An 11,760-nucleotide genomic window follows, 5' to 3' on the forward strand; every position below is an offset into this window, starting at 1 on the left:
AAAGACACGCCGCGGGAAAGTTGTTAAGTTGCTCAAGAAAGGAATGTTCGACTCTTTTGTAAGGAACTCCTGTCGGCCGTGACGTCACACGGGGTGTTGCCGGTCATCCTCAGCGACCAAACGTGTCGGCCAATCACAGCTCGTATGCTAATGAGGACCTTTTAAACTCGCCGGCTCTTCCTTCGCAAGCGCTCTTTCTCCGACCGACCCATCGGAACCCACGCGGGCGGAACCGGCTAGTGCTCCACTGCAGGAATACTCGGAGGAGTTCGGGGGAAGTTGTGAGGCCAAAAGTCTGCCGCAGTTGTCGGAGCGTCGCTCAGTGAACATGTCTCGCGGGGACGCGTCGGATCACAGCCGGAGGTTCTGCGTCTTGTCTTGGGACCAGGTGCAGCGCCTGGACTCGATCCTGGGGGAGGCTGTTCCCATTCACGGCCGAGGAAACTTCCCCACCCTGTCCGTGAGACCCCGGCAGATAGTGCAGGTAGGAGCGCCGCTTCCTTACCAGACTTGACTCGCAATGAGCAGGTCATTTGTTTCATTCAGTTTGTCGTTCAGCTGCCGGGGAAATGACTTGGAGGTTCATGATTAAAATGAAATAAATCACTTCATTTGCACAAAAGTAACACACTGGTGTGACTTCAAATGATGTAATCATTTTTTTTAGCTGAATCAAACGAGACTTTTACAGGTGATCGAAAATGTGTTTATTTTAATGATAATGATAAGCTGTTTAATTGTTACTTTTTTTTTAAATGAAAAGACCCAAAAAACTTTTTTTTTTTTTGCTCGGGCTTTTTAAAAATTTCTTTGTATTCTTCATTTTTTCAATAAACATATGTTGCACACTCGGTTAGTTGTCGTGGTCAAGACAGCTGAAGTGGAAGCGACCAAGCAGACGCCTCTGAAGTCCCCAACACCAGCGGATGGAGAGAGCGCTCTGACACCAAACCAAGAGTGATAGAAACCAGTGGGAGACACCGGCTCAGTTAAAGTATGAACTAGTCCTTGTAGATGTGTTTATTTAATGAGCTTCTGTCCGCGAGACAGAGTCTCATAATGAGGAACCACTGACACGTGACCACCGCAGAAGCGAGTAGCACCAACCATAACCTGCTGAAAGTTGAGCTACACCTGCTGCCTTTTCACTCAAGTATTTTAACCACCAACTACCACTGAAACTTGGTGCGGGCTGAGTCAGCACTATTCCAATGAAACACTTGAATGGCAGAACACTACTTGGTATTTAAGTTACAAAATGGTTTGTAAAATGGGGCAGTATTTCGGAGAATTTTATATAGTTCTATATTCAAAGCATAAACTGAATAAAAGTACAATTATCTATCGAGTACTGTAACCTATCTTAGAGTAGTAATAATACTACTGGTATCGAGTATGTTTATAATAATTATTTTGGGCAAGAATTTTACTTTTGGTCGAAGTTTGAGTGTGGAAGTAGAAACGGAATTCTACGAGTAGCTTGATAGATGGTACCATTACTGTCTGAGGAGTACTGTAGCTGCATGTACTGTAACAGACTTCAGATCAAACCTCACAGCAGTGACTGTTGTAAATCAGACACCTTTTGCTGTGGGACCAGTAAAGCTATGCTAAGCTCAATGACGTAGTGCTTGTGAAGCAGCGGTTCCACCTCAGCGCTGAAGCTACCGACCGAGTGCCATGAACGTACAACCCTCCAGCCTTTCACAGAGACATCTGCTTGCTCAGGAGACCGAAATGGCTTTGTTTATGGAGCCTGTGAGTGTTAATCTGACATGTGTTTTCTGAGGTATATGAAGAGTTTCCTGCTCGCTCAGCTGTGATTCGTCCTCATTTGTGTTCCCATAACACACGCGCTCATTCGTTGCTTCTGTCATGGCGTGCACATGATTGTTTGGCTCTGTCCTGGGCTGCATTTTCCTGCTGCTCCGTCAGTCAGGCCTGATGGAAAACCCGTGGGGGATCCAGACTTTACTGCTCCTCAGGCTCATCTTAAAATGAGGCGGACACATGCCTCCGCTGAGGCTCCGCCGCGTCCCCTGTGGACCCAGAAAAGCGCCGGCCTTCCAGGCCGCCTCCGAGCTCCTCGGATTCACGCTGCGCGCCTGTCTTTCTTTCCATTTCATTCCCACACTGACATCTCCAAGATGAGCTCAACAAGCTTCAGAAGCCTGGAGCTCATGCTTGTGGTTGTGGAAAGATGAATGCGCCATTGAGCGCGCAGGAAGCTTAAATGTAGGTTTGCGCCCCAAATGTGGGGACGCTTGTGTTTTCCCTGGACTTGTGGAAAGCCGTGTAATTTTATTTTGCCAAAGAGAGACCTTCCATCTGCTGGGTAGATTTATCACACGCCGCTGATCACCAGCTAATCTCTGCGCGACTTTTCACGGAGCGTTGTGATTGTGTAAGGGCCTTCTGGTATCCATCAGTGGAGGAATGACAGTGGGGGACCTTTGCCCCCACCGAGGATAAACAGCCTGCAAACCTCTGTAGCAGCATCATGAATCTCAAGTTCAGCGCCTGCCCTTAACGGCTTCATAACTCAGAGCTGGAGACCTGGATCCCGCTTTATGAGCCCTGAAGTCAGAAGAAGGGTCAGGAAAAACGTTTGTTTAAAAAAAAAAAAAAAAAAAAAAGAAGGATCTTGGAGGGATACGGCTGAAATGGTCAGCAGGTCGAGGATTTCAACTACAGACTTCTGAGTTGAAACACTTGTTTAAGGTAAATTATGAAATGACATTGGATTCAAACTCTGACAATTATTAGTCTTGTAGTCATTCATTTGAGGCCTTTGGAGGGAGATGCAAGACCAATATTGTTGCAGTGCATGAAGCTGTGTAGGTCTGCGGTCTGTGTGGTCGGTGGCTAATCTGGAACAGATTATCTGAACATGCGGATTGAAGGTTTAATATTGAGGAGGCCTCCAGCCTGTTGCGCCTGCTGTGTGGCCTTGAGGCTGTGCGAGCTGCGTCCGTCTGGTGTATAAATAGAGCTTGATTGTTATCTGAGCACCATGGAAGAGAGCGTTAACAGACGCTAATCTGACGGGTCAGTACCAGGCAGCTGCTCCGGGGTTGTCAGTGTGCCGCTCAAACTAGTCTGCTGCTCCGCTGTCTTCCACCCTGCAGCAGTTCATCAGCAAACAAATCAGCCGTTTGTTGATGCGTCTTATCGTTGACATCGAAACTCTCCAGGGGAAGGATAGCATCACTTTCAAATATTTAGAGAAGGAAAGGTTTGTGTAGCTGCAGTCGGTGAGCGATCCAGCTGTGGATCATCCCTCTCCTGTGAGGAGAGCTGTGTCTGAAAGGTCAGGGGAGCGGAGACGGAGGCAGCGGGACAGATGCCAGCCGCCGTGTGCGGCGCGGCGCCCTCCCGTCTCCTAGCTACAGTGCTGCCACCTGGCTCCACCGCTGCACACTTCTGCTGCTCTTTATTCCAGACCTGCTGACGACAGGCTGGACTTCAGGTCTAGTCAGTTATTTTATACTAAAAACACTTGTAAGTTTGTAGTACAGTCGGTTTTGTGAAGGACTCAAAATAAACTGATGCGCTCACTGCTAGCTTTCTGCGAGTCAGGCGTTAGCATTCATGTTTCAAACCTTCATCATTAACTTGGATTCAGTCATACCTGAATACATACAAACATGCAGTGTCTGCAATATTTTATTTTGGATTTGTTAAAAAGTAATGAACATTTGAAGCAGAAATAAAATGCTGAAGATGCTATGCTAATTCTGTCAACAGTGCTCTGTAAAGAAGCTCATTTCAAACCTTCCCAGCACGACACGCATACCAGGCTCAGTGTGGCTGTCTGTATGATCCAGGTCAAAGACTTGACTCGTTCTCACTGAGTAAATCTGGACTTTCTGTGTCTGTCCCCCCCAGGTGGTGCGAGAGAGGCTGGAGGAGAGAGGCGTGTGTGTGAAGGACGTGAGGCTCAACGGTTCCGCGGCCAGCCACGTGCTCCATCAGGACACCGGTCTGGGCTACAAGGACCTGGATCTGATCTTCGGCGTGTCCCTGAAGGACGACCAGGCCTTCCGTCTGGTGAAGGACGTGGTGCTGGACTGCCTGCTGGACTTCCTGCCTCCTGGCGTAGCCAAGGATCGCATCTCGGCACTGACTCTGAAGGAGGCCTACGTTCAGAAACTGGTGAAAGTGTGCAACGACGTGGACCGCTGGAGCCTCATCTCGCTGTCCAACAACACTGGCAAGAACGTGGAGCTAAAATTCGTGGACTCGCTGCGACGGCAGTTTGAATTCAGCGTGGACTCGTTCCAGATCTGCCTGGACTCTCTGCTCCTGTTCGACCGCTGCTCGGAGACGCCCATGTCCGAGAGCTTCCACCCCACCGTGGTTGGCGAGAGCGTGTACGGGGACTTCAGCGAAGCCATGCAACACTTGTGTCAGAGGACTATTGCCACACGAAACCCGGAGGAGATCAGAGGAGGCGGATTACTCAAGTATTGCCACTTGCTGGTGCGAGGGTTCCGGCCCTCGTCCGAGGCGGACATGAAGCAGATGCAGCGCTACATGTGCTCGCGCTTCTTCATCGACTTTCCGGACATTGGAGAGCAGCAGAGGAAGCTGGAGGCCTACCTCCAGAACCACTTTGCCGGGATGGAGCACAAGCGCTACGAGTGCCTGATGACTCTGCACCACGTGGTGAACGAGAGCACCGTCTGTCTGATGGGCCACGAGCGGCGCCAGACGCTCAGCCTCATCTCCATGCTGGCGCTGAAGGTGCTGGCTGAGCAGAACGCCATTCCCACCGTGACCAACGTCACCTGCTACTATCAGCCGGCGCCGTACGTGCAGGACATCAACTTCAGTAACTACTACATCGCTCACGTGCAGCCGCCGCAGCTCTCGCCGTGCGCCAGCTCCTACCAGACGTGGCTGCCCTGCAGTTGAAGCGTGGCGGCGGCAGAAGAACACAAACTTGCCAAATGTGACTAAAACAATCCAGTACTGCTGTACTTCTGATGAGCCAACACAAACATCTGAATGATTGCTGGTCATTTCTGAGATGTAGCGAATAATGTCTTATTTAAGTTTATAAAAATGAAGCTTTATAAACGTGTGTATGTTAGGAATTACATTTTTAGGATCAATGTTAAGCTGGTTTTTCTTTTTCTTATACTCTAGCTTTGTTTTCCTAACAACATACCGGACCAAAGATTTTTTTTTTTTTCCTTGTTGCTCAGAAAAAAAGGGAATTGATTGTTGATTCCAAGTGCCTTTTGAAAAGTTCTTAAAATATCTGTCAAGTGTTTTTCTAGATCACGTTTTTTTTCCTGTTCAGGAGAATAAGCATTTCTGTGAGATTAAACATTTGGAAAACTCAATAGAATCAGTGCCTGATTTGTTTTTTGTTTTTTCAGGGGCTAAAATGTGTTTATTTTTTATCATGGCTTGTTTTTATCAACTTGTTTTATTTAAAAAAATGAGGCTAACACAGGATGTTTAGTTGTACTGTTTAGTCAATACACTTGGCAAAGAGTAAATATTGCTCATTATTTTAGTTCAAACACCTTACAAAACAACAGGTTGTGACTCACCATGTTTGACACGAGCTAAAGATGTTAGCTTAGCATTGTGAGTGGGGGAAACATCAGGCTATTTGGGTAAAATTCAACTGGAATATTTAAACAAAGTGTTTCTACTATTAGGTTGCGTAACAGAAAATGACTCACTGCACCATTTTGTCAGAATTTCCGACTCTTAAAATCTTATTTTAAGAGTTAGGGACACTACATTTTGGAGTCCTTTGTCATTGTATGTAGCTTTTTAGCTTCCACTTCTTTAACTGAAAACAAATGTAGGAATTTTGAAGCTCGTTCAGTAATACGTCAGTCAGGGAAGGGGAAAATGTAATGTGTGTGGAACTCGCAGAAATCTCCAGTTGAAACTCAAAACTGCCCCAAGTCCAAATGGGATGGGGAGGGGGAGTCACCTTGACAGTGAAGCATGTTATTGTTGGAAATGGTTTGGGAATATTGAACCGTAGAAGATGCACCCATGACTCCGCCAGTGTCAAACAGGTGGTCGTAATAGCAATAGGAGACTCTCCACTGGACGGGTACCTACTCAAGCTCCGTGGCAGGTCTGGTTCAGGTTCCGCCAAGAAGTGGGTCAAGTTTGATACCGAGTGTTTGCACCAACCCTCCCCTTCACTATCACCTCAGATGGCTGTGTCAACAAGAAAGTTGTGTTTTCTGTCACACGCTGCTAGATAATCACTGGAGCTGTTTCCAGCCAGACGCTCCGTGGACGCACTGCCGACTGGACCAGCTTGCCTTTGCAAAACTGGGTCTCCGGATCCATTTCAGTCTGAGGACGTGAACCATAAGGGGGCTTTTCTCAAGCACAATGGCTTCTCTCTGTGTGACACCAAAGCTCGTTCACAAAAGCCGGTCCTGTTCTCCCACCCATGTTACTTATCGCTGGAAACCCCAACCCTGTTTGCTTGACCGACTGTCTGGATCATTTTGTCCGACTCCTGGTCCTATGGAAAAATATGTTTACCTTCTCCTGGAGTCACAACCACTCATTCATCCGTCCGTTGACAGACGGGATTAGCAGAGATCTAACACATGCCATCGTGTGTTTACAGAAATCACAGCCAAAACATTAGAAACTAGTCAGAGATGTGGAGATACTCTGAATTAAAATGCTCTTCCAGATGAGTGCATGTACGACAAATGGATGTTTAAAACATTCTCACTGATTTATGATGAGAAATGGTGAAACATTAACCGATTGAACTGCTTCTATGACGCAGGTGGACGTCAAACCACTGGTATATCCGTCACCAGACGAGTTTGCTTTGGCCCCAAGTGTTTTTCTTCTCCTTGTTCTCTTTGTATGCCGAACTCTTCAGGTACTTTATTGAAGTGTTTGAACACAACCACAACAGAGCACTTCTCTGTGGGCAGAACTGGAGTGGCCACAGAAAAAGAAAAATGGTGAAATAATCACGTTTGGACAAAAACTCCAAATGCATCATTTACGCCATCGAGCAATCATGCGTCATTGTCGCCAGCCAATAGGAGTGGAGCATTCTAGCGCGAGCAGGTTAGTAGGTGACTGGTTTAAATTAAACATTGTTGCTTTAAATTAAAACACTGAAACCATGTTAACTCGTGATCGATGGCAAAGTGATGCAGTTGAGGACCTAAACAAGCCAGACACGGTTGACAAGGTCACTGTTGAAGTTCAGATGAAAACAGTGGAGTCTAAGGATCAATATTGAGGGGCCATTTTATATTTAGAACAGTGAACAACCTTTCTCTATTGCTGTAATTTCCACACTGCAGCTGATGTTTTAGTCTAATAAGAGCGTCTCATTTCGATTTTTTTTTATCCTCTCTTTTGTCTGGAAAATCGTCAGGGTTTTCCCAGAGCATAAAGAGGTTTAATGTGGGCTTCAGTTGGAGTGCCCTTGGTAGTGTGCGTATACGCGTGTGTGGGCTGAGTTTGTGGTTGATGACAGGACAGAGTGCGGTAATAACAGAGATTTCACAGTTTCTTGCCACAACACAAATCAAAGATTGAGCCTGGACTGGGGTCTGTGCTTTTGCCTCGCCAGAAAATGAGGTTTATTTTCCCAAAGAGTCAATTATAACATCCCTGAGAGGTATTTCTCACTGGCGCGGTGCTCTGGCAACCTGGTACGTCTAAAGAAGGAACCGGGACCGACGGGGGTGTTTTAAATTAGACTGTAGTCAGGGAACACATGACGGATGACATCATCCTCGGGGTGAAAAGGGGAAACACATGTCTGCATGCTGGGCTGGGACTGATTCAACAGGACGGTTTTTGCCAAAGATTCGAGTGTTGTTGTAGAGTTGACACACATTTATCATCGGCATTATTGACACTGAGAAAACTTTCTTTCCCGTCAACCTTCATCCTGACTGGTTTGGCTTCCATGGCCGGGATGAGGAGAATGAGAGGCAAAGTGTCTGGCTGTTTCATCTTCTAGTTTCTAGTTGGAGCAGGGTGGAGGAGCTCCAGTGTCTTGGCGTCATGTTGATGGACTGTGTCAGCTTGGTGCAGCATCTTCACTCGTGAGGACTCCGTATGTTGTGGTGGAGAACGTTCTGGAGGTTTTTCGTGGCGGACAAATAGGGACGCACATGGTGACGTCAACCTATACAATGTGTGAGTCTAGAACCTGCTCTAGTTTATATCCGCCACTGTCCTTGCAATGGAGTAGCTAGTGATGTAGGCAAGTTGGCTCACAAGTGAGGGGTCAAACTGTACTGTGACATGCTGAGAATGTTTTCGGTGTGACGTCGGTGAGCGGCTCCTGACGATGTCTTAGCTTCTCCCACGAGGGATCATGTTTTCCAAAATAAAACAGTTCTTACAAACTGACTGTTGGGTCAAAGGTCAGCCGCAATACAATTATGGAAGAGGGATTTCTTTAACTCTGGTGGAAGTGATTTCTGCAACTCACAGTCAGACTGAGCTTCTCTTTTGCCTCCTACTCTTGGAAGTTACCTCCAGTCCGCGGTTCTTTCCATCCTCCTCTCTCTCATGCGTCGGCTGCCCATGTATTTTTCAGTTCCTATCTCCACCACGGCTTCCTGTCAGACTTGCTTGCTAATTAAATTGACTTAATGGTCTATCTTTTCACTTCCAACCCTCTGTCTGAAGGCTTCCATCTCCAGATGTGTTTCCTTGTTTACCTTCTTAAAAAGTGTTGTCTCCTGTGTCAGATGGAACGTTGTAGAAAGTTCCAGACAATGGACAGCACACTCTCCGTTGGGGCGGGTGGGAGTTGCGGGTGGGGTGACTCAGTGTGTGTTTGTGTGTCGTGCTACCAAAATAGCCCGCAGGAGAGAAATAGAATGGCGTTTCACTGGAGAGTTCAGGGAGCGGGAGGTGTCGAGGATCCGAGCTGTTGGTGGAGATGCAAAATAGAGTGTGAGAGACACTCGCACACGCTGGGGGAGCTGCTGCTGAACATTCCTGACATTACAGCCAGCTGACAAACAATCCTAACTTTATCCAGTCAAGTGAATGGCTGCAGTGTGTCCAGTTTAGCCCATGAAGGGGGCAGTGACCAGCGCAGAGCGCTCTCTTCCTCGGCCAAACACTATAATGACTGAGGTGAAACTGTCCGCTCAGTGTATCATCACTGTGTCCTCACACACTCATTTATTTCCACTCAACAAATGTTATTCTCAATCTGTATCATTTTATAAGAAAAGTCATGTTTAGACCTGTTGGGATATTTTTATTTCATTGTTATTCTCATAGCTGCACCAGATGTCCTCATCATCCACGTTCCAAAAGATTTACCCACAGAAATACATGAGTGCACGTCTGCCATCATGAATACCAAACGTTCTGTCCGCCGGGATTAAAGAGATTTGAGAGCTCAAAAAACAACACCCGCCCCCTCTTGACCATAAGATGGACTTTTTGAGAAGGCGGCTCGACACCCTGCACTCTGTGGCCAAGATCAAACTGTTATTTTAATCACACACCCAAAGAGACATACCCGCATAAACATGACGCTCAGACCGCATAATTCGCATTGTCTCATGTGAGGACCAAAGTAGAGGAGACGAGGACGAAAGTTCAAACAGATCCATTAATTGGTTTCTCAAGCTTTTGTTCCCGTCATCGTCCTGGAGGTTTTTCTGTGGCGTCAATAATGTACTCGTAAATTTCCAAACTTGGCGGCAGCCACACAGAGTCTGAGGAGATGTGAGAGAAGGAAAGCTGCCCTCTTGTTCGATAAAAAGGTGGCAGTTTAGTTTTAGTCAATCATCACATTTGCAGCCACTCTTTCCTGATTCAGGTGGACAGACACAGAGCGGCACAGGACAGAATAAGGGAATTCTGCCTGAGGTTAAACTCTGCCTTGATCATGGACCCGGAGCAGCAGAGCAGCAGCAAATCTATTGGCAGCAATGTGTGAATGGCTTTGTCGGAGACCTGATTAAAGTACAGTCGTACCTCGGTTCTCGACCACAATCCGTTCCAGACGGCCGTTCGAAATCTGAATCGGTTTTTCCCATTACAATGAATGGAAAAAGAAATCATGCGTTCCGAGCCTTAAAATAGTCTTTTGTAGGAGTAAATGTAGAGCGTCTGCTGCAGGTGCGCTGTTCCTCTATGTGTGTGGCCGCTGCATGTGGGAGGGGTTGCCGAGTGAGTGAGGTCTCTCCAGAAGTGAAGAGGTGCCCGGTGCGTGTCCAGCTCTGAATGTGCGCTTCTGTGCAGTTTGGCTGTGACAAAGTCATAAACCAAGTCACGCTCTGTCCCAGACTGGCCTCATCCCTGTCCCAGCTCCAGCCCACAACAGGACATCAAACCCTGGAGTGAGCGCTCCAGCACCTCCCCTGTGACACTCTACCACGGTCCAGTGTGGAGACAGGAAAGGTATTACACCTCAATATGAAGAAAAAACAGTCAGTAAATGGAGCTAACGGGACAAGTCTGCATACAGAGGCTGCGTTACACACAATAACAAAGCACGTCGTGAGTCAGCTGATCGGTCCGCGCACGTTATGGTTTTTTTAACTCCGATTTGTTCGAAGTCCGGCATGTTTGGAAACCGAGGTACCACTGTACACAACTGAATATTGCTGCTCTCTTATTTGGAAAAGTCACACAAGGAAGATGGCAGGAATGAACCAAGACATGCATGAACACACTGGCATTCTTTCCTGCTCCATCCTTGAGATGCAGTATAACTGAAGTAAACTTGATGTTCTATACATGGAGTGGATTTCAGCTTATTGAAGATCAGGGTTCTAGCTAGGAGTTTGAGACTAGTGGTCTGAATTTTGTAGAGGTGCACTCCTGGACTCCATTTAAACTTTTCTTTGTATTATTTCAAAGTCTCTTTTGACTCTCGGTCTCACCAATAGGACTCACAACTGTGCCAACAGCGACAGACATCACACCAATAACATGTCACGACCAATCAAATGCCAGTCTCACGAGATGTGGATAACCGCAAGATTTGCTCAAACAAATATAACTTCAGAATACGGCCATCTATTATTCACGTCTGCTGTGAGGTTTTCAAGAACGTTTCCATTCAGAACTGAACAGAGCAGAATAGAGCGCCATGTTGCCAGTCTACTGTATGCGCTTAGAATCAAAATACATGGAGACGTGTGAGAGTTTCTCTCGGATAATCTCTCTCCCTTTCTCATCCTGTAAAACTGTCTCTGTCATCTCGGGAAGGGGGGAATCACACCAGCCAATAAAAAGAGACCTCTGCTGTGCGTCGTGTGCCGTCATGCCCCACACAAGTCTCTAAGTTTGTATTTAGAAAAGCCAGGGAGTAAATTGGGCCCAGATGTTTGATGGCTCCCATCACAGTAACTGGAAGGTACAAGTGGTTTAACCATCAGATTAGAGCATTCAAAACAACATGCCGCGCTAATAAATGAGAAACCTGAGCTTTCTTGGCGAGAAGTTGAGCTTTGTGCCACTTCTACTGCACTGGTCGGTGTCTCCTTTTACCCTCTTCAGAAGGTGAAACCAACTGGAATCTCGCAAAGATCTCTTCCACTGCGTTCCTAAATCAAGTATCGGAGCAATCAGCGGTTGTGGTGGCAGAAACTGGGGACTGTAAAGATCCAGTCCTTCAATTTGGTGCCATATGGGCACAATGAGAAGGTTTGGTTGAAGAACTGCTGAGCAAAGACTAAACAAAGGAAAGCCGTGTGGAAAATGTGAAAGGAGAGCGGCACTTTGTTTAAAAGTCAGGCAAAAGTGGAAACA

At 46.8% G+C, this 11,760-nt stretch overlaps 1 protein-coding gene across 1 annotated transcript; it reads left to right on the forward strand.

The window, feature by feature from the left end:
* Positions 1–205: 205 nt before the first annotated feature.
* Positions 206–5,635, forward strand: tent5ba (terminal nucleotidyltransferase 5ba). The gene is made up of 2 exons (XM_053888165.1): positions 206–484; positions 3,889–5,635. The coding sequence occupies exons 1-2, from the start codon at positions 329–331 to the stop codon at positions 4,915–4,917; spliced, it is 1,185 nt and encodes a 394-aa protein (XP_053744140.1). The 5' UTR covers positions 206–328; the 3' UTR covers positions 4,918–5,635.
* Positions 5,636–11,760: the final 6,125 nt, after the last annotated feature.

This window comes from Synchiropus splendidus, chromosome 15 (genome assembly GCF_027744825.2).
Source record: "Synchiropus splendidus isolate RoL2022-P1 chromosome 15, RoL_Sspl_1.0, whole genome shotgun sequence".
Taxonomy (NCBI): Eukaryota; Metazoa; Chordata; class Actinopteri; order Syngnathiformes; family Callionymidae; genus Synchiropus; species Synchiropus splendidus.

What these genes read in the sequence shown, in the direction of transcription:
- tent5ba (XM_053888165.1), top strand. Translation starts at nt 329, where the DNA reads ATGTCTCGCGGGGACGCGTCGGATCACAGCCGGAGGTTCTGCGTCTTG. An exon ending in GACCCCGGCAGATAGTGCAG is followed by an intron (nt 485 to 3,888) that starts GTAGGAGCGCCG and finishes TGTCCCCCCCAG; the next exon opens with GTGGTGCGAGAGAGGCTGGA.